General features: G+C 39.5%; 1 protein-coding gene and 1 pseudogene across 1 annotated transcript; both read left to right on the top strand.

Annotated features, from left to right (window-relative positions):
• The first annotated feature begins 965 nt into the window (after positions 1-965).
• On the top strand, positions 966-2,732 carry LOC148800635 (uncharacterized). Its single transcript, XM_088903808.1, has 3 exons — positions 966-1,404; positions 1,519-1,607; positions 1,860-2,732. Exons 1-3 carry the CDS (start codon positions 966-968, stop codon positions 2,730-2,732), a joined length of 1,401 nt encoding a protein of 466 aa, XP_088759934.1.
• Positions 2,733-2,776: 44 nt separating this feature from the next.
• Positions 2,777-22,305, top strand: part of LOC148800634 (uncharacterized) — a 71,157-nt pseudogene continuing 51,628 nt past the window's right edge.

Raw genomic sequence — 22,305 nt, 5'->3', positions numbered from 1 at the left:
GTAAAACTTATAGCTTTTCCTTTTACATTACGAGATAAAGCAAATGATTGGTTATACATTCTTCCTCTTGGTTCGATGCGTACATGGGATGAGATGAATATAATGTTTTTAGATAAATATTTTCCTGCATCCTGAGCTGCAATATTAGGAAGGAAATCTGTGGAGTTCGGCAGTTTGGTGGTGAGACACTATACGAATATTGGAAAAGATTTAAATAGCTTTGTGCTAGCTGTCTCCACCACCAAATACCCTAACAACTCTTGATCCAATACTTCTATGAAGGACTCCAACCTATGGATAGAAGTATGGTAGATGCAGATAGTGGAGGAGCCTTGGTCAATAAAACAACCAAAGCGGCTAGGGAATTGATTTCCATCATGGCCGAAAATTCACAACAATTCGGAGCAAGAACAGATGGTACTATCAAGCGTGTTAATGAGGTAAGTCATTCTAATTTAGAAAATCAAATTTCTGATCTAACTGCCTTGGTTCTACAACTGGCTGTAGGGCAATTGCAAACGGCAAGGGTATGTGGTGTCTGTTCGATTCCTGGGCATCCTACAGATATGTGTTCATCATTGCAGGATGGTTTGATGCAGCAAGTTAGTGCCGTAGGAGGATTTCTGGGCCAACCCCAATGCAAGTATGATCCCTATTCCAATTACTACAATCTGGGGTGAAGGGATCATCCCAATCTGAGCTACAAAAATCAAGGAGGACAACATAGATATCAGCCCCAAGCTTTCAACAGACAGCCCCCAATTTCAGCACCTATCTCAGCGCAAAGTCAACCCTCAAGTTCAGGTATGTCATTAGATGAAATCGTTAAGGCTCTTGCTACTAACACTCAACAATTTCAGCAGGAAACAAGGGCCAGCATCTAGAACTTAGGGAACCAAATCAGTTAGCTTGCTATTTCCATTAGCAAATTGGAGGCGCAGAACTCCGAAAAGCTACCATCGCAGATGGTAGTTAATCCCAAGGAAAATGCTAGTGTAGTGGTGCTGAGAAGCGGGAAGGAATTGCAGCCGCAACCTACCTCACCAAGGAAGGCAGATAAGGGACAGAAGGAAGAGGAGAAACAAGATTCAAACGAGAGCCCCATTAAAGTAATATCCGACCCCCCTCTCCCAAAGATTACTAATGCCATTGTGCCTCCATTTCCTAGTAGGTTGGAAAAATCCAAGAAGGAAGAATATGAGCAAGAAGTCTTGGAGACCTTTAGGAAGGTGGAGATAAATATACCCTTGTTAGATGCCATCAAACAAATCCCAAAATATGCAAAAGTTCTGAAGGAGTTGTCCACTAACAAGAGGAGGTTGCGAATCGATGAGAAGGTAAGGGTTGGAGAAAACATTTCAGCTGTCATTAAGAGGACCTTGCCGGAAAAACGTGCGGATCCAGGTATGTTCACTTTACCTTGTGTGATTAGCAATAAAAGAATCAAGCATGCCATGTTAGATTTAGGTGCATCCATCAATGTCATGCCATACTCGATTTATTTCGCTTTGAGATTAGGTCCCTTAAAGGAAACTAGGGTAGTCATTCAGCTAGCTGATCATTCTAACGCCTACCCAGAAGGGATTGTTGAGGATGTGTTGGTGCAGGTTAATGATCTAATCTTTCCAGCCGACTTTTACATTCTAAAGATGGAGGAGGACACGGTCACAAGTTCAGCCCCACTTCTATTAGGTAGGCCATTCATGAAAACGGCCAAGACCAAAATAGATGTGGATGAGGGTATCCTCTTCGTCGAGTTCGACGGGAAGATTGTTAAATTTAATATTTTTGAAGCTATGAAGTATCCAAATGAATGCCATTCGATCTGTTCTGTTGACACTGTTGATTCAATTGTGCAGGAAGTTTTTGGAGAAGAGGATATGAATGAGGAGCTAGAATTAAGTGCACAATTGGACATGGAGGAGGAGTTCGATACACCCTGCGAAACTTCAGAACCGATACCAGAACAAAAGGTAACAAATTCTGATATTCCATTGTCATTTTCTCATAAGAAATTGCTGCCTTCTGTTTTGCAGGCTCTGAAGTTGGAATTAAAGACCTTGCTAGATCACCTTAAGTATGCATATTTGGGCGACAAAGAAACATTGTCGGTGATCATTGTGAAAGGGTTGACTGAAGAACAAGAGGAACGGCACATCAAGGTTTTGAAGAAATATAAGGCAGCGATTGGTTGGACCTTGGCCGACATAAAAGGGGTCAGCCCCTCAATTTGCATGCACAGGATTCTTTTGGAAGATGACGCCAAACCAGTTAGAGAATCGCAAAGAAACCTCAACCCGGTAATGAAAGAAGTGGTGATGAAAGAAATACTTAAGTTGTTGGATGAAGGGATAATCTACCCTATTTCGGATAGTAAGTGGGTAAGTCCTATACATGTTGTACCCAAGAAAATTGGGATAACTGTGGTAAGAAATCAAAATAATGAACTAGTCCCAATGAGGGTACAAAGTGGCTGGCGTATGGTAATTGATTTTCAAAAACTTAATTTGGCCACTCGAAAGGACCACTTCCCATCGCCCTTCATAGATCAAATGTTAGAGAGATTAGCAGGCAAGGCCTTCTTTTGTTTTCTCGATGGATTTTCAGGTTATTATCAGATCATTATTGCCCAAGAGGACCAAGAGAAAACAACCTTCACTTGCCCATTCGGCACCTTCGCCTACAGCCTTTTGGTTTGTACAATGCTCCAGGCACTTTTCAAAGATGCATGATTAGTATATTTTCTGATTTTATTGAGAAGTGCATTGAAGTGTTCATGGATGATTTTACTGTTTATGGTGATTCGTTCGATGATTGCTTAAATAATTTGAGTAAAATTCTGAATCGATGCGTCGAGACTAATCTTGTTTTGAATTATGAAAAATTCCACTTTATGGTAAAGGAGGGCATTGTGTTGGGACATGTTATCTCTGCTAGAGGAATAGAGGTCGATAAGGCAAAAGTTGATTTAATTGTGAGCTTACCTTACCCTACAAATGTTAGGGAAGTACGTGCCTTTCTTGGACATGCAGGTTTCTATCGCAGGTTTATCAAAGACTTTTCAAAAATCACCCTGCCATTGTCCAAATTGCTTCAGAAGGATGTGCCTTTCGACTTTGGAGATGAGTGCAAGGAAGCATTTGACAAGCTCAAGAATCTATTGACAATTGCACCCATTATTCAACCACCTAACTGGAACTTGCCCTTTGAGATCATGAGCGATGCAAGCAACTATGCAGTAGGAGTTGTTCTAGGTCAATGAATTGATGGGAGGAGCCACGTCATCTACTATGCTTCGAGAACACTAAATGCTGCACAATGCAACTACACGACCATCGAAAAGGAGCTATTAGCAATTGTTTTTGCTTTAGATAAATTTTGATCATATTTGCTTGGCTCTAAAGTGATTGTATTTTCTGATCATGCAGCTTTAAAATACTTGCTGGTGAAAAAGGAGTCAAAACCAAGGCTGATAAGGTGGATACTTTTGCTCCAAGAGTTCGATTTGGAAATCAAGGATCGAAAGGGAGCTGAAAACTCGGTGGCAGACCATCTAAGCAGGTTGGTAAAAGATGAAGACTCCCCACCCATCTCTGAGTTTTTTCTGGATGAGCAACTGTTCCACATAAAAGGTATGGTCCCTTGGTATGCTGATATCGTGAATTACTTGGTCACCAGAATTTTGCCTAATTATCTCAACAAGTCAATGAAGAATAAAATTAGATATGAGGCAAAATATTATGTTTGGGATGAACCCTATCTGTGGAAATTCTGCTCCGATCAAGTGATTAGGAGATGTGTCCCTAAAAATGAGCATATATCGATTTTAAATTTTTGTCATAATTATGCTTATGGTGGTCATTTTGGGCAAAAAATAACTGCTCGAAAGGTCTTAGATAGTGGGTTATATTGGGAAACCTTATTTAGAGATGCATACTTGTTTTGTAAAAATTGTGAAAGATGCCAACAAACAGGTGCATTGTCTCGCAGAAATGAGATGCCCCAAACCCCCATTCTTATTTGCGAAGTCTTTGATGTTTGGGGTATTGATTTTATGGGACCCTTTCCTCCCTCTTGTGGTTTTGTTTACATACTTTTGGCAGTTGATTATGTCTCAAAATGGGTGGAAACAAAAGCCACTAGAACTGATGATTCTAAGTGTATTGTAGGTTTTATCAAATCTAACATTTTCAGTAGGTTTGGTATTCCTCGAGCCATCATAAGTGATCAAGGGACCCACTTCTGCAATAGAGCCATTGAAGTCTTGCTGAAAAAGTATGGGGTGCATCACCAAATCGCCACTGCCTATCACCCCCAAACAAATGGACAAGTCCATTTTAGAGAAGACGGTGAACCCAAGTAGAAAGGATTGGAGCCTACGTCTAGATGACGCACTTTGGGCATACCGAATTGCATACAAAACACCAATAGGGATGTCTCCTTATAGGTTAATTTTTGGCAAATCATGTCACTTACCAGTCGAAATCGAGCATAAGGCCTATTGGGAAATCAAACGCTGCAATATGGACATGGATATGAGAATTTGAGAATCTACAAAGAGAAGACCAAATTGTTCCATGATAATTTGCTTTTGAGAAAACAATTTATAATTGGACAAAAGGTTTTATTATACAATTCTTGACTCCAACTCATGCCAGGTAAGTTGCATTCCAGGTGGATGGGCCCATTTGTTGTTACTAGTGTATTTCCTTATGGTGCAGTAGAGATCAAAAGTCTCGAGACAAACAAGGTTTTCAAGGTGAATGGGCATCGATTGAAGTTGTTCCATGAGGATGCAAATGTCTCCTCTATGGTAGACATCTCATTGGACCTTCCTCATTATTCATCGAATTAAGGAAGCAATGGAGGACATCGAGCATAACGACGTTAAACAATTGCGCTTGTGAGAGGCAACCCACTGTGTGTGGCTATTTATTTTTTTTTTCAGTTATTGTTTTCAAATTTAGGAACATGGTTGTGTTTAGCAGCTGATTTCACATTTGAAGAATCTCGACAAGGCGTTCAGGGAAGTTCCCTTAAATCCTTCTTTCGTATGCATAATCATATACATTGGGGACAATGTACCTTAAGTGTGGGGGGGATTAGGGGTGAGATGGAGCATAAAATGCACTCACCCTATAACCCCAACCCCGTTCTCACTTTCAGATCCTTGAAATTCATGCTAAGTGGTGGAGATGTGATACATAAGCAAGCTTATGGCAATAACATACCTTGTTTTGACCTAAGAAACAAATGAAGGTATTTGAATATGGATACATTGGATTGTTAAAACAATGAGTAATTGTTTAGTCCAAGAATGTTCTGTCGGTGAAAGGTTTGTTTTCTTTACTATTGATTTAACTTGGGATCATGAGGAATGGTGATTTGGGATCACTCTTTCACAAGTTAAAAGGGAGAAAGAAATGAAAATGGGAAGATTACCAAGTCTGGACCGAAGTATGCAATGGATCGGGCCTTATGTTGAGAGAAAGAGAGATTAAAAATCAGTAGGTAGTTTCTTTTGTTTTGCTTGAGTTTTGCCTTGCCCAAGGACAGGCAACGTTTAAGTGTGGGGGGATTTGATGAGACAAAAAAGTACCCTATTTTTATCCCCAAGTATTCACTCATTTTCATTATTTTATCACTTAATTGGACTCATTACTCTTGTATTTCGATTCAGGGCAAGCAAGAAGGCGATTGGAAGAAAACAAGGCTAATTGGATGATTTTGCATAGTTTCGGCACCATTCAGTAATCTGGGCATAACTCTCTATTCCGGACTCCAATTTGGATAATTCAAGATACACAGGAAAGATGAGGGGTAGGCCCACAACTTTTATATTTTGTGATTTGACAGATTCGGTCCGCTTCAAAGATGAAATCGGGCCCGAATTCGGAGCAAAGTTCGTAGCAAAGCCCATTTCACAGCTGAAGCACAATTCGCAGAAGAGCCTTGTAGCAGCCCAAGTTATTAAAGTAGCTCAACTCGAATTCAAGAGCCAAGAGTCCCAATTTCGAATGTAATCTCCAGAAAGAGAGTCTTATCAGATTTAAGTTTTGAATGTAATCCTAGAAAGATAAGATGATTGAGATTAGATCACTAGATAAGAAATAGGATAGGATTAGCTCAAAACAGATCAGGACTTTCTTAATTGAGGTTAATCTCCTAAAAGGAGTTGGAAAACAGCCCTCTCCCTCAGCTATATAAAGGGGGGGGGGACTAGCTTTAGGCATCAATTCAGCAATCCATCAATCAAGCATCAAGCAACTCAATCAAGAAAGATCAGTTCGGCCTTCTGAGAAGCAAAGCCTGGATGATTTGAAAATCATGAGCAGCTAAGCTTTTCTCTTCTAGTTCAAGGGGGGAGGTTCGATTGTGTCATTGTAAGGTTCTGTATTTAATTCAAGTCCTTGCTTTTTAATTTAAGTATTCATTGATTCTTGTGCTTATTCTCTATGGATGTTAATGTTAATTAGTCTGACAAATTAATTAATATTGATTTTCCTACAGATATCCATGGTTCGGTGATCCGTAAATGTCAAGAATAGTGGTACAAGTAGCAATTAGGTTAATATCTTTCTGGGTCAATTGTTCGTGACAGCCTTTGACCAATGTATTGACATGTTTTAACCTAAAGGGAATGAATGGAACAAGATTTGATAATTGCAGCTATCTCAATTATTGTTATTTTGGTTTAATTGTTTTCACAAAGTTTAATGCTATCACTAGTTAATATGGAGCGTTGTCGTACCTAGTCGATTAGTGATAAGTGTTGATCGAATGCTGGGTTTGGTCAGCTGATTTAGGAAAACACAAGGTTTATTATGGCTATCCTAATAAATCTAAGGTTAAATGCTTGAATTGCAAGACTGTCGAAGTTTACCTATGATCGATGACCAATTGATTAATCCAAACCCTTGAATCAGAATTCAGTAAAACTGATTTCTCTTGTTTGGTATTGCTATTGCTTTCTCATTCTTTTAGAAATTTTAATTATTTAATTTTCCCACTATTATTGCGCATTCGGCTAAGAAATTATTCCCTACCTCCTTGTGGGATTTGACCTAGTACCACTATTACTACAAAAATTTTATTGTGGGATTGATGAAAATAAAATTTGTCATATCTTTATCCCTCAATATTTAGTATTTTGCACTTAATTAGTACCTAATTGGACTTATTACTCTTGTATTTCGATTCAGGGCAAGCAGATAGGCGATTGGAAGAAAACAAGGCTAATCAGATGTTTTTGCACAGTTTCGGCACCGATCAGTGATCTGGGAATAACTCTCAATTCCGGACTCCAATTTGGACAATTCAAGAAGAACTGGAAAGATAAGGAAAATGCCCACAACTTTAATGTTTTGGGCTTTGGCAGAATCGGTCTGCATCAAAGACGAATTTGGGCCCAAAGTCGGAGCAATTTCGCAGCAAGGCCCATTTCACAAGCTGAAGCCAACTTCGTAGAAAAGTCTTGAAACAAGCCCGAATTGTTAAAGAAGCCCAGTTCGAATTCAAGACCCAAGAGTCCCATTAGAATAGAAGATTGAATGTAATCTCAATAAAAGAGTTTTGTCAGATTTAAATTCTCAAATTGTAATCCTAGAAAGATAAGAGATAAGAGTTAGGTAGGATAAGTTCAATTTAGACTAGGACTTTCCAGTTTGAGGATAATCTCCTTAAGGGAGTTGGAGAGCAGCCCTCTCCCCAAATCTATATAAAGGGGGGTGGACCAGCACCCAAGGCATCAAATTCCTCCAAGAGAGCTTCAGTCTTCAGAGAGAGAAATCAGCAACCTAGGAGGAAGAAGCAAGAGTTTGCCCCCCTTTCTCATCTGGAAGCTGCGATTTCATCATGGAGTGTCTATAAGTTTTTATTTCTGGTTGAAGAGTTAGGCAAGCCTTGATTCTGTAACATTGTGAGATTTAATTGATTTTTATTTTAGTTCATTGTTTATGGGTATTCATATGTTTTCTACGAATTAATTGTGAGGATTATTTTCGTCGATTAAGCAAGAAGGGCCCCTTGCTCATTCAATGGAAATAATCTATGGCCGATTGAACCTCCAGTTTCGTATATGATTGGTAGGTTCGATCAGGGTGGCAACTAACATAAATTGATTGCAAAAAAGTTTTCGATCTATGTTAGGAAAAGGTATGATTTGGTTTAAACGGTCCGAGCTTGTGAGATTGCTGACCAGAATTGGGACTCTCCCCTCTTAATGCTATTAGTAGATTAAATCCTAAGAGCTTGTTTAGGACTGTCTATTGATAAGGGACGCAACCAAAGAGCTTGTTTTGGTTGTCGACTAATACGAGTAGAGGCTGGCTGTTAGAGCTTGTTAACAGCTATAACCAATTTGTTCGTAAACATATGAATCTATCTTTGCATCAAGGATCAATGCTACGAATTATTAAACCAGAGCAAGACTATTTATCTTTGGTTGGGTTCGACACCCACCAAATTTTGGCGCCGCTACCAGGGATTGGCGTCCTAAGTAGGTTTATTTCCTTTTGTTTCATTTATGCCTCGCTCTTCTCGTGTAGGTGAACTCCACTACGACCCTGAGATCGAGAACACAGTTCGCTGCTTGAGGAAAGAAGCCAAGCAACGCCGCAACCAAGCAGCATAACTCCCAACTTCCGGGGTGAAGTCGACTGCAGAAATCATTGAGCCATCCAACCATCCTGAAGAAGAAGTCATGGCCAATAATGAAGAGAGAACCGTTAGAGAGCTAGCCGCACTAGATCTGCACCAATAACCTCTCTGCATCGAATATGCAGATCTAGCAGTACCCTTCGAACTCAAATCTGGTCTTATACACTTACTCCCTACTTTTCGTCGACTTACAGGTGAAGACCCTCACAAACACCTAAAAGAATTCCATGTAGTATGCTCAAGCATGAAGCCTCAAGGTGTTACCGAGGAACAGATCTAGCAGTACCCTTTCCTTTCTCATTAGCTGATAAAGCTAAGGATTGACTTTGCTACCTACCCTCCGGTTCCATCACCACATGGAATGATATGAAAAGGCAATTCCTTGAGAAGTTCTTCCCTGCTTCCCGAGCGGCTAACATCAGAAAGGAGATATGTGGTATAAGACAATTAAGTGGGGAAACTCTCTACGAATACTAGGAAAGATTCAAGCAACTATGTGCCAGTTGTCCGCAACATCAAATTCCAGACCAGCTCCTTATCCAATATTTTTATGAAGGGTTACTACCAATGGATAGGAGTATGATCGATACAGCAAGCGGAGGAGTGTTGGTGAACAAAACTCCTACACAAGCAAGAGAATTGATATCAAACATGGCAACCAACTCTCAACAATTCGGCTATAGGCTCAACCCTCTAGCAACCCATGCTAACGAGGTAAACATCTCCTCCCTAGAACAAAAAATTGCAAGCCTGACCTCTCTTGTCTGTCAATTGGTCACAGGTAATACACAAATAGTAAAGGTTTGCGGGATTTGTTCAACTCCGGGACATCCAACTGACATGTGCCCTACGCTTCAAGATGAACCTTACGAACAAGCTAATGCTGTTGGAGGATTCCCGCAAAAGAGATACGATCCCTACTCGAATACCTACAATGCAGGATGGAGGGATCATCTCAACCTTAACTATGGAACCAAGCCCTTCAGCTTCCAACATCAGCATCAAGCTAGGCCGCCGGTTCCACCATATTCATCCTCTTCCAATCTAGGTATGTCTCTTGATGAAATTGTGAAAGCCCTTGCAACTAATACTCAACAATTTCAACAGGAGACGAGGACAAGCATTCGAAACCTGGAGAATTAGGTCAGCCAGTTAGCAACGGCTATGAGTCGAATGGAATCCCAATCATCAAGGAGGCTACCTTCATAGACCACGACCAACCTGAAACAGAATGCTAGCGCTATCACATTGAGAAGCGGGAAGGAGCTGAATGAACCCAATCAAGAAGCATCCAAGGATACAACCAAAAGGGAGACACCATCTCCCTAAACGGATTCAAGCGGAAAGCCACCCCAAGCCATAGTCATCGCTCCACCTTTTCCTAGCCGATTCGCGAGATCCAAGAAGGAGGAGCAAGACAAGGACATTCTCAAGACATTCCGCAAAGTTGAGGTAAACATCCTCCTCCTTGATGCAATTAAGCAAGTTCCCCGCTATGCCAAATTCCTTAAGGAGTTGTGCACTACTAAGAGAAGGCTGAAAGGCGATGAGAAAGTCCATATATGAGAAAATGTTTTAGCCATTCTCCAGAAAAGACTACCCCCTAAATGCAAAGATCTAGGTATGTTCACCATTCCCTGTAAAATTGGAAATGTCCAAATCGAAAAAGCTATGCTAGACCTAGGAGCTTCAATAAATGTCATGCCCCATTCTATTTACACAACCAGGAATCTCGGACCATTAAAGAAACGGGTGTGATCTTACAGCTTGCTGATCGATCTACTACATACCCGAAGGGAGTCTTGGAGGACGTTCTAGTCCAAGTTAATAATTTGGTCTTTCCTACCGATTTTTATGTGATCAACACGGAAGAAGATAATTCTTCCAACTCGACTCCAATTTTGCTGGGAAGACCCTTTCTTAAGACGCCCAAAACAAAAATCGATGTGCATAAGGGGACAATTACCATGGAATTCGATGGTGAAATTATTACATTTAATATCTATGATGCCATGAGATACCCTAATGATGTGCATTCCATTTTTTCTATAGACGTTATTGACTCTTTAGTGCAGCAAACTTTTGAGCTAGATGATGAAGACACACTGAGAGTTGCACTTAACAATGGGCCTGATCGACTGCAACGAGCAGAGCAGAAGTTTATGCTGAATTCGGAACTGCAAATCTTGACTTCTGAACTGAACTCTTTTGAATTTGCACATAATTTTTCTTTCATTAGTTTGCCCCTATCTCACACAAGACTCTTTCCATCTATTGTGCAGGCACCCCAGTTGGAGCTGAAATCATTACCAAAGCACCTTAAGTATATGTTCCTTGGCAAGGGGGAGACATTACCCGTGATAGTTTCTTCCAAACTCGATGCATTGGAAGAGAGGAAACTGATTCAAGCACTTAAGGAACGCAAGGAAGCGATCGGATGGACTGTAGCTGATATCAAGGGGATAAGTCCATCTACCTGTATGCACAAAATACTCTTGGAAGAAGACTCCAAACCTGCAATCAGAGCCCAACGCCGATTAAACCCACCGCTGATGGAGGTAGTGAAGAACGAAGTTTTAAAACTTCTAGATGTCAGGATAATCTATCCCATTTCAAACAGTAAGTGAGTGAGTCCGATACAAGTAGTCCCGAAGAAAACAGGTATAACTGTGGTCGAAAATCAAGATGGTGAGTTAGTGCCTACCCGAATCCAAAATGGGTGGTGGGTGTGTATAGATTACCGGAAGCTGAATTCGTTAACCCGAAAAGATCACTTCCCGCTCCCTTTTATCGATCAAATGCTTGAAAGACTAGCTGGAAAATCTCATTATTGTTGTCTTGATGGATATTCAGGGTTTCATCAAATTCCAGTTGCACCTGAAGACCAAGAAAAGACTACCTTCACCTGCCCCTTTGGTACATTCACTTATCGGTCTCTGCAATGCCCCCGCCACATTCCAAAGATGCATGGTTAGTATATTTTTAGATTATGTGGAAAGTATTATAGAGGTATTATGGATGATTTCACAGTGTATGGGGATTCTTTTGATTCATGCTTATCTAACCTTACAAAGGTACTTGAAAGGTGTATAGAAAAGAACCTCGTGCTAAATTATGAAAAATGCCATTTCATGGTGGACCAGGGCATCATTCTAGGGCATGTAGTCTCTTCTAAGGGAATCGAAGTTGATAAAGCAAAAGTAGATGTTATTAAATCCCTGCCCTATCCCACAAACATTCGGGAAGTTCACTCTTTCCTTGGACATGCAGGATTCTATCGGAGATTCATCAAAGATTTCTCCAAGATAACTCGCCCCTTATGTAATTTACTCCAGAAAGATGTGATGTTTGATTTTGATGAAGGGTGCAGGGCAGCCTTTGATAAGCTGAAGGAATCGTTGACTACAGCCCCAGTCATCCAGCCACCGAATTGGGATCTTCCCTTCGAGATTATGTGCGACACAAGCAATTATACCATCGGTGCTGTTCTGGGACAGAGGGTTGGAAGAGCCGCTCATGCAATATATTATGCTTCGAGGACCCTTGATGCTGCCCAATGCAATTATTCAACAACAGAGAAGGAACTCTTGGCTGTAGTTTATGCCTTAGAAAAATTCCGTTTATATTTATTGGGTACTAAGGTGATTGTTTATTCTGATCATGCAGCCCTGAAATACTTGCTCGCCAAGAAAGAAGCAAAGCCAAGGCTTATCCGCTGGATTCTCCTACTCCAAGAATTTAACCTCGAAATCCGCAACAAGAAGGGTGTAGAAAATTTGGTTGCAGACCATTTTAGTAGGCTGACTACAAGTGAAGAGGCAACACCCTTGGAAGACGAGTTCCCAAACGAGCACCTTTTCGCGATTCAAGAAGGAACTCCATCTGGGATGACCCATATCTATGGAAGCAATGCTCCGATCAGGTCCTTCGAAGGTGTGTGCCCGACCCCGAAATCCCTTCCATTCTTCACTTCTGCCATTCATATGCCTGTGGGGGCCATTTTGGCCCAAAAATGACAGCACGAAAGATACTAGAGTGCGGATTATTCTGGCCTACCCTATTTCGTGATGCCTACATGTTCTGCAAGGCCTGTAAACAATGCCAAAAGGCAGGTAACTTAAGCCATAAAGATCAAATGCCACTTACCCCTATACTGATATGTGAAATATTTGATGTATGGGGTATAGATTTCATGGACCCATTCCCTTCCTCTTTCGGTAATGTTTACATCCTACTAGCTGTAGATTATGTTTCGAAATGGGTAGAAGCTAAAGCTACCCGGACTGATCATGCTAAGGTTGTTGTAGATTTTGTCAAGTCCCATATTTTCTCCAGGTTCGGAATGCCTAGGGCGATAATAAGTGACCAAGGCACTCACTTCTGCAACCGAGTGGTGGAAGCTCTATTCAAGAAATACAATATCACCCATCGAATTTCCACTGCATACCACCCACAAACAAGTGGACAAGCCGAAGTGTCCAACAGGGAGATAAAATCCATACTTGAAAAAATGGTTGACCCTAGAAGGAAGAATTGGAGTCTGAGACTCAATGATGCACTATGGTCTTACCGCACAGCCTATAAAACTCCTATAGGTATGTCTCCCTACCGTTTGGTATTTGGCAAGCCATGTCATCTCCCTGTGGAACTGGAACATAAAGCATACTGGGCGGTCAAACAATGCAACATGCGCATGGATGAGGTAGGAGAACAGAGGAAGTTGCAGCTACAAGAACTAGAAGAAATCTGCAATGACGCTTATGAGAGCTCTCGAATCTACAAGGAAAAGACAAAAGCCTTCCATGACAAGACGATTTCAAGGAAAGATTTTGTAGTTGGTAAGAAAGTCCTTATTTTCCATTCTAGGCTTAAACTCTTTCCCGGTAAGTTGCGATCTCGGTGGGTTGGACCTTTCACTGTTACTAACGTCTTACCCTATGGAGCAGTTGAGATTCAGAGTCCGACCACAAGCAAGAGGTTCAAGGTAAATGGGTACCATCTAAAACCCTTCTATGAAGGATTTCAGGTATACAATGTGGAATAGGTACCTCTCAAAAGTCCGATCTATACAGAGTAGGGCATGAAACTCTGTCTCCCCGCCCACCTTCCACTGCATCAGGGAAGTTTGTTCTTTTCTTCTACTTGTTTTTTTTTTTTTTAGTTTCCACCTTTTATTAAGTTTTAAGTGTGGGGGGGAGTACAGGCTTTAACCGTTTTATTTCAGTACGAAAAAAAAAAAAAACACTAATCTCTTTTAAAATCAATTGAAACAATATTTTGGGAAAATTCTTGTGGACCTAGTAATGAGGTACAATTAAGGAGTACACGACCTTTCTGAAGCCATTCCCTTTTAAGCTAGTCCTAAATTCAGGTTTAAGTAAACAGGGCAAATACTTTACCATTGCTACAATTGGTAGGATGGAGCATAAAATGCACCTACCAGCCAAGTAATCCGATGGTAGGATGGAGCATAAAATGCATCTACCAGCAAAGTAATCCGATGGTAGGATGGAGCATAAAATGCACCTACCAGCCAAGTCATCTGATAGTAGGACGGAGCATAAAATGCACCTACTAGCTAGCAATTCAAATAGTAGGATGGAGCATAAAATGCACCTACTGACCAAGTAATCCAAAAGTGAGATGGAGCATAAAATGCACTCACTTCTTTAGAGGAGAGAAAAATAAAATAAAAAGATAGAAAAGATAAAAAGGTTTTCCCTGATTTACTACCTGGTTTGCAGTAGCAAAAATAGGATTGACTGATGAATGAGTCATGTATGACTTGGTTGTGTTGATTTAACGGTTCCAAATAATTAACCTAGAATATTTGTGGAGAAATATGAAGGAGAGTTGAGTTTAAAAATTGGTAGGATAGCTAGTTTATTCTTGTTCTTTTTCTACTTGAATTCTGACTTGCCCGAGGACGGGCAAGGTTTAAGTGTGGGGGGATTTGATGTAAATAAAATTTGTCATATCTTTATCCCTCAATATTTAGTATTTTGCACTTAATTGGTACCTAATTGGACTCATTACTCTTGTATTTTGATTCAGGGCAAGCTGATAGGCGATTGGAAGAAAACAAGGCAAATCGGATGTTTTTGCATAGTTTCGGCACCAATCAGTGATCTGGGCATAACTCTCAATTCCGGACTCCGATTTGGAAAATTCAAGAATCACTGGAAAGATAAGGAAAATTCCCACAACTTTTATGTTTTGGGTTTTGGCAGAATCGGTCCGAATCAAAGATGAATTCGGGACCAAAGTTGGAGCAATTTCGTAGCAAGGCCCATTTCACAAGTTGAAGCCCACTTTGCAGAAAAGTCTTGAAGCAAGTCCGAATTGTTAAAGAAGCCCAGTTCAAATTCAAGACCCAAGAGTCCCATTAGAATAGAAGATTGAATGTAATCTCAATAAAAGAGTTTTATCAGATTTTAATTCTCAAATTGTAATCCTAGAAAGATAAGAGATAAGAGTTAGGTAGGATAAGTTCAATTTAGATTAGGACTTTCCAGTTTGAGGATAATCTCCTTAAGGGAGATGGAGAGTAGGCCTCTCCCCAAATCTATATAAAGGGGGGGTGGACCAGCACCCAAGGCATCAAATTCCTCCAAGAGAGCTTCAGTCTTCAGAGAGAGAAATCAGCAACCAAGGAGGAAGAAGCAAGAGTTCGCCCCCCTTTCTCATCTGGAAGTTGCGATTTCATCCTGGAGTGTCTGTAAGTTTTTATTTCTGGTTGAAGAGTTAGGGAAGCCTTGATTCTGTAACATTGTGAGATTTAATTGATTTTTATTTCAGTTCATTATTTATGGGTATTAATATGTTTTCTGCGAATTAACTGTGAGGATTATTTTCGTCGATTAAGCAAGAAGGGCCCCTTGCTCATTCAATGGAAATAATCTATGTCCGATTGAACCTCCAGTTTCGTATATGATTGGTAGGTTCGATCAGGGTGGCAACTAACAAAAATTGATTGCAAAAAAGTTTTCGATCTATGTTAGGAAAAAGGTATGATCTGGTTTAAACGGTCCAAGCTTGTGAGATCGCTGACCAAAATTGGGTCTCTCCCCTCTTAATGCTATTAGTAGATTAAATCCTAAGAGCTTGTTTAGGACTGTCTATTGATAAGGGAAGCAACCAAAGAGCTTGTTTTGGTTGTCGACTAATACGAGTAGAGGCTGGCTGTTAGAGCTTGTTAACAGCTATAACCAATTTGTTCGTAAACATATGAATCTATCTTTGCATCAAGGATCAATGCTACGAATCAAAGCTGAACTTGTCCCTTCAACCGGAAGCTATCTCCCATCGATTTAACCTTTGTTTTCTGTTATTTTTTGCTATTTTCTTATTTGCCTTAACTTTACTTTGTTACTTGGAAATAAATCCACCCAATCCTTGTGGAGACGACCTTGCTCATCACTATCTACAAATTATTAAACCAGAGCATGACTATTTATGTTTGGTTGGGTTTGGCACCCACTAGTGGGACTAGCATTAATTTTGAGGCTTTGACAACCCGTCAGTCTCTATGCAAATTCTGGGGAAAACTAGAAAGTTTTCATGGCTGAAATGCAGATTTTGGGAAGCTGATGTGAAGTCTATCTAAGAAAGGGGGTGTTTTTGTGAAAAACTGAAAGCAGGAGGCGCCTCCTAGCTGTTAAACCCAGTTTGCCACCCCTCCTACTGTATTAGCATGCTCCCCATGCATTAGCAAACCCTAGGGCGCCTTTTAGCACATTTTTTTCACTCTTAACAAACCCTAGCCGCCCTTAACAACTGAATCCTCACCTTTCATCCCTTCTAATCTCCACCATCCCTTCTAGGGCACTCTGTCTTTTTAGCATTCTAACCCAAGGAGCCAATTAACTTCTAATCTTCGTTGTTCAGCCTTTAGCCATTAAATCTCAGCCTTACATAATATTGGGTGCATTCTCCTCTTCTTCTCAGCCTTAACATCACCCTAGAACCATCCTAACCCTCCATTAGACACCCTAAGGTGCCCATATCTTTGCTAAAACCCAGCTGCCACCCCCCTCTTTCTCTCTAATCCCAATTGTATCCACCCTTCTCTATAAAAAGGACCCAAGGGCTCTTGAGAAAGGGTTGGATTCTACCCCCAGGTAAGACCGAAGGCTGATCTTGAGAAGTTCAAGGGTAGAGAAAGAGGAGGACGCCCAGGCAAGAGGAGGGGTTCCTACTTGTAGTTCACCAACACCACTACTGCCACCTCTAGAATCGGATCCCAACCACTTTTACTTTATTTTAGTTTTAATTTCTATTCTTTCAATTTCAGATTCGTTATTTCTTTTCAGCAATTTACTTTCATTCAGTTTAAATCTTCATTTTCTTTTCTACAGATCTGGAATTCGGCGAAGTAAGACAGAAGGCCTAGCTCGAGAAGTTTGAGGGTCAAAGGAGAGATCTAGAGACTGCTACCTCCGATTGGATTACAATTTTTTATTTCATTTCTTTCATTTATTTATTTATGTTTCTACACATTTAACTTTTAGTACTATTCAAATTCTATATTTTCCTCAGTTTAATTAATTAGTTTTTATATTTCTGCACTTTCCTCTTGTGTTCTCTTGTCCAGATTTGAGTATGTATTAATTTTTCCCTCACTTCCCTGTGGATACGACTCGTTCTCACCCATTTACTGCGTTAGTATTTGTTTGAGAATTGGAAAAATTTATAAATGTTTAAACTGGTGTTCCGAAGTGGTTAATGACACACTTTCGGATCACATCAATGGATTTTCTCCAACCCGGGGAGGATGATACAGAACAGGATTCGAACCAATTGAGTAAACATTTACAAAGTTGGTTTTTGAAGACCCATCTTAGTACGCATAGGGGAGGATGATGCAATATAGAAGAAAGCCAATAAATTCTATGCAAGTTGGGACCATTCTAAGACACATGATGTTACTGATCCAACCGAGTAATCAATTACCAAGTTAGTGCTAACACGGAATTTCTATCTTAGTTCAAAATTACCAAGTTAGCGCCAACACAGAATTTCTTAGTTCGAATTTACCAAGTTAGCGTCAGCACAAAATTGCTATCTTAGTTTGTAAATACCAAGTTAGCATTAGATCGCTATTTCTGAATTTTTGTTCAATTAGGACTTTAGTTTTGAGGAGTTTTAGTAGTATTTTATTATGGAGTGCTTTCATAGATTAGGAAACTTCCTTGTAGGGGGCATAAGGGTTAAAGAAATCTATATAAAGAGTAGCTAGGGCAAGGCTAGGGGAGTTTTTGTTTGATTTTTTCTTAATTATTCAGTTAAAAGTAGTTCTTCCTATTTATTTTGGCTTTTGCTCTTTTCTTTGAAGTTTCTCTTAATGTGGTTTGTTTCCGTACTGTGCCAGTACAGTTTGTTGATTAGCTAAACAATAGGGGTAGTTTAAGAAATTTTTCCTTTACCAAGTTAGCGTCAGCACAGAATTGCTATCTTAGTTCGTAATTACCAAGTTAGCATTAGATCGCAATTTCTGAATTTTTGTTCAATTATGACTTTAATTTTTAGGAGTTTTAGTAGTATTTTATTATGGAGTGTTTTCATAGATTAGGAAATTTCCTTGTAAGAGGCATAAGGGTGTAAAGAAATCTATATAAAGAGTAGCTAGGGCAAGACTAGGGGAGTTTTTGTTTGATTTTTTCTTAAGTATTTAGTGAAGAGTTGTTCTTGTTTATTCCAGCTTTTGCTCTTTTCTTTGAAGTTTCTCTCAATGTGGTTTGTTTTCGTATTGCGCCAGTACAGTTTGTTGATTAGCTAAACAATAGGGGTAGTTTAAGAAAATTTCCCTTTAATATAAACAAAATAATATTTTATTGAATAAAAAGAAAAAAAATATATTTTTTCAAATTTCTGACTAGGCTCGAGCTTGAATATATTTTGTTAAAACAAAGACAAAGCCCGACCCAAACCAGCCCACGAACATGTGTAGCAAACAACTAGAAAACTTGCAAGTGCATTTATTATTGTTTTTCTCTATTATTAATGTTTTACTAAATACATCTATATGTGTGAGTCTATGGGGAAAGGCATCATTGTGGTTTACTTAAAAGACGGTAGATGGTAGAAATGGGTAGGTTTTTGAGAGGTTGAAAGCACAAGAGAAAGGCTATTTATAGATCAGAATGCTTGTGGGAATCCTTGGAGACCCCCTATTTATAGAAACTTCCTCAAGAAAAGAGAGGAAACTTTACAACTTTGAAAAGTGGTTAGTTTGTTAGATCTAAACCACATGGATGACTTAGGGTTGTGCTACATGTCCATGTAGTTACTATGGTACTCGAGTTTCCACTCTTTCCTAATGTTTGCATGTGAGCATGATTGTAACTACTACTCCTAGAACCTTGATTTCATACCTCATAGGAGATGTCATTTAAATAATGTTTAAGTTTTGATTAAAGCTATGGGGTGAGTGGCATAGAACCAATGCATAATCACGAGGTGAGGTTGTGGATCTAGGTTGTGAGGTTGCAACATAAAATTACAACGGTCTTCATGGTCAAAAACATAGAGCTATGTGAAACTATGGCATATTCTTTTAAGGTTGGAGTGCGATGAGGGACTAGTATAGCCTCACTACAACGTAGGCCTAGAGTATGATGAGGTGCAACAAAATCTTCATTACAACATAGGATGTGTTAAGCAAACACTATAAGCAATATGTCATGGGGTGACATAATGGGTTGCTTGGCTAGAGGTTTTCAAGATATTTCCAAAGGCTCCTAACCAATTTTGCATGTTTCTGGATTGTTTTGGAGCGTTCTGAGGTATTCTTGAGTGTTCTCCATGTGTCAAGAAGAGATTATTTTGGAAAAAATGGGGTCACTATAACTATGGAGGAGAAGCTCTGAGGCGCATCTGAAGACAGTCTTTAGAACGTTATTTGCCCCCACTCAGTTTCACTGAGTTTGCTGTTGGGTTACAGGAAAATTCGTTCCCAGGATACAACAAAGCCTTGGGCGAGAATCTATAACCAGCAAAGTTGAAGAATCTCCGGAGAAACCTTCTGTGAGACTGTAGCAGACCGGACTGAGAGAGAGAGAGAAAGTGGATTTCGAAAATGTGTGTTTTTGGAGTCTGACTCATGCTCCTTAAATAGTTTATGAAGAGATATGAAGAAAAGGTAGGTGCTGGTTCAGAGAAGGCACCTTGAACAGTCACAATTTCAAACATTGTGACTGTTTAAAAAGTAGCTAACAGTTAATGACTGTTAACTTTGAATTGTGCCTCTTGATCACACCCGATCAAATCGTGACCGTTGATCTCATCAACGGTGATCAATGATCAGCATCGCACCAAACCCAAAGCCACCCTTCGCGAACCACGTGGTATCAAACCCCCATACTCTCATCTACTATTTCTAAGGAGTGTAAATCAGCTCCTATTAAAATACTGAAAACAAAGCTTATAATTTTCTAATGTGGGACAAGTTCAAAATTGGGTTTTGTAAGAGAAAAACTAATTTTTCAATCAAGTGTGTAGGTGCAATTTCTCATGTAATTGACCAATCAAACCCATTGGATTTATTCTCTTATGAGATTAAAATCCAACAATCCCCCACATTGATTGATCAATTACATAGTTCTCTCTCAATCCAAACTACTATGACACAGTTATGCATACAAAAGGTGTTTATCAGCTTAAAACTTTTGTTAGTATAGATATCTCAGAGCCTTGTCAAAGTTATTGGTGGTTAGACCTTAAACCAATTACTCTCAAGACAGACCAAAGACATCCATACAAACAAAAATGTCCAGTCTCTACAAGAGTTTCATGTTTTGCTCAGCACTGTTATGGCCATGTGCTTCTTTCCTAGTTTCATGAAGTGGCACCACTCCTATGTTCACATAGGTGACGTTCCACTATGTATTCTGTTATTTGACACATTTCAGAACTTCATTAAGAGTTTAACTCAACCTCTCATCATAACGGACAACACTGTTTATGTTGTGATGGGAAATTTATCAATGTCAGTGCTAACAGTCACATTGTTGTAACTTGTTGTTTCCCTTTAAACCCAATACTGATGGTTTTTCAGTTCAGGTTGGGTTACCATTACAGGTGACTAAGTAAAGGGTTTTAATCCCATCTCTTTGGTTGTCATTCTTACCAATTCTCTGGCCAAGCCCTTGGTAAGAGGATCAGCCAAGTTTTTACTTGACCTCACATAGGTTATAGTGATGACTCCATCTTGAATCAGTTGCCTAACAAATTCATGTCTCAGACTTATATGTCTGGACTTACCATTGTAGGTACCACTGTAGGCTCTTGACAGAGTTGCCTCACAAATTCATGTCTCAGACTTATATGTCTGGACTTACCATTGTAGGTACCACTGTAGGCTCTTGACAGAGTTGCCTCACTATCATAGTAAATGGAAATTGGAGGCATAGGACTAGGCCAAAGTTTTATATCCAATAATAAATTCCTAATCCATTCAGCATCTTTTCTAGCAGACACTAAAGCTATGAATTCGGAATCCATGGTCGAGTGAGATATACAAGTTTGTCTCTTGGATGCCCAAGAAATCGCACCCCCATCAAAGACGAAAATCCATCTAGAGGTGGACTTGTTATCTCCATTACTGGTAATCCAACTTGCATCAGTGTACCATTCTAGTATAGCTGGATAATCACAGTAAAACAAGCCAAGTTCCAAGGTTCTCTTAAGATACCCAAGAACTCTTCCAATTGCCTTCCAGTGCTCTACACCGGGATTACTTGTAAACCGATTGAGTTTACTTACTGCAAATGCAATATCAGGTCTGATACAAAGCATAGCATACATCCAGCTTTCTACTGCACTAGCATACTCAAGTTGTGCAATTGCTCTATCAGTATTTTCTACTAGCTTTATACTAGAATCATATGGTGTGCTATATTCTTTAAACCCTAAATGTTTAAATTTCTCAAGTACTTTCTCAATATAATGTGATTGGCTTAATGCATAGCCCCTACTATGCTTTTTAACTTTTATTCCCAAGATGGTATATACTTCTCCTAAATCTTTCATCTTGAAGACAGAGGATAAGTAGTTTTTAGTTTCATTTATGCCAACCATATTTGTACCCACAATAAGCATATCATCAACATAAAGACATACAATTACTCCATAATTTTCAGGGAATTTTTAGTAGATGCATCTATCAGCACTATTATGTTTAAACCAAAAGCTAGAATGCAAGAATCAAATTTCTCATGCCACTATTTAGGTGCTTGTTTTAATCCATATAGTGATTTAACCAGTTTACAAACTTTCTTCTCATTTCTAGGAAGAACAAATCCTTCTGGTTGTTCCATATAAACATCTTCATTTAAATCACCATTTAAGAAAGCATTTTTAACATCCATTTGGTGAACAAATAAGTGATAAATGGATGCTAATGCTATGAGTGTTCTAATAGAAGTTGTTCTAGCCACTGGTGCATAGGTGTCAAAGTAATCAATCCCTTCCTTTTGGCTACCAATCTAGCCTTCAAAGTTTGTATAGTTCCATCAGTGTTGTATTTTCTTCTAAACACCCATTTACATTTTATTGGTTTTGATCCTAGAGGCAGGTCTACTAGTACCCATGTGTTATTTGACATTATTAAATCCATTTCATCATTTATAGCTTCCTTCCAAAAGGCAT

Source organism: Nelumbo nucifera, chromosome 4 (assembly GCF_055504915.1).
Source record: "Nelumbo nucifera cultivar China Antique chromosome 4, China Antique-T2T, whole genome shotgun sequence".
In the NCBI taxonomy this organism is placed as follows: domain Eukaryota; kingdom Viridiplantae; phylum Streptophyta; class Magnoliopsida; order Proteales; family Nelumbonaceae; genus Nelumbo; species Nelumbo nucifera.
Note: the sequence above shows the minus strand (reverse complement) of the source record. Positions and strands in the feature narration are given on the sequence as shown.

Excerpts from the sequence above, each read along its gene's own strand:
- LOC148800635 (XM_088903808.1), top strand. The coding sequence starts at position 966 with ATGGTAGTTAATCCCAAGGAAAATGCTAGTGTAGTGGTGCTGAGAAGC. Across the intron at positions 1,405-1,518 it reads GGAAAAACGTGCGGATCCAG|GTCCCTTAAAGGAAACTAGG; the intron begins GTATGTTCACTT and ends CTTTGAGATTAG. Across the intron at positions 1,608-1,859 it reads TTGAGGATGTGTTGGTGCAG|GAAGTTTTTGGAGAAGAGGA; the intron begins GTTAATGATCTA and ends TCAATTGTGCAG.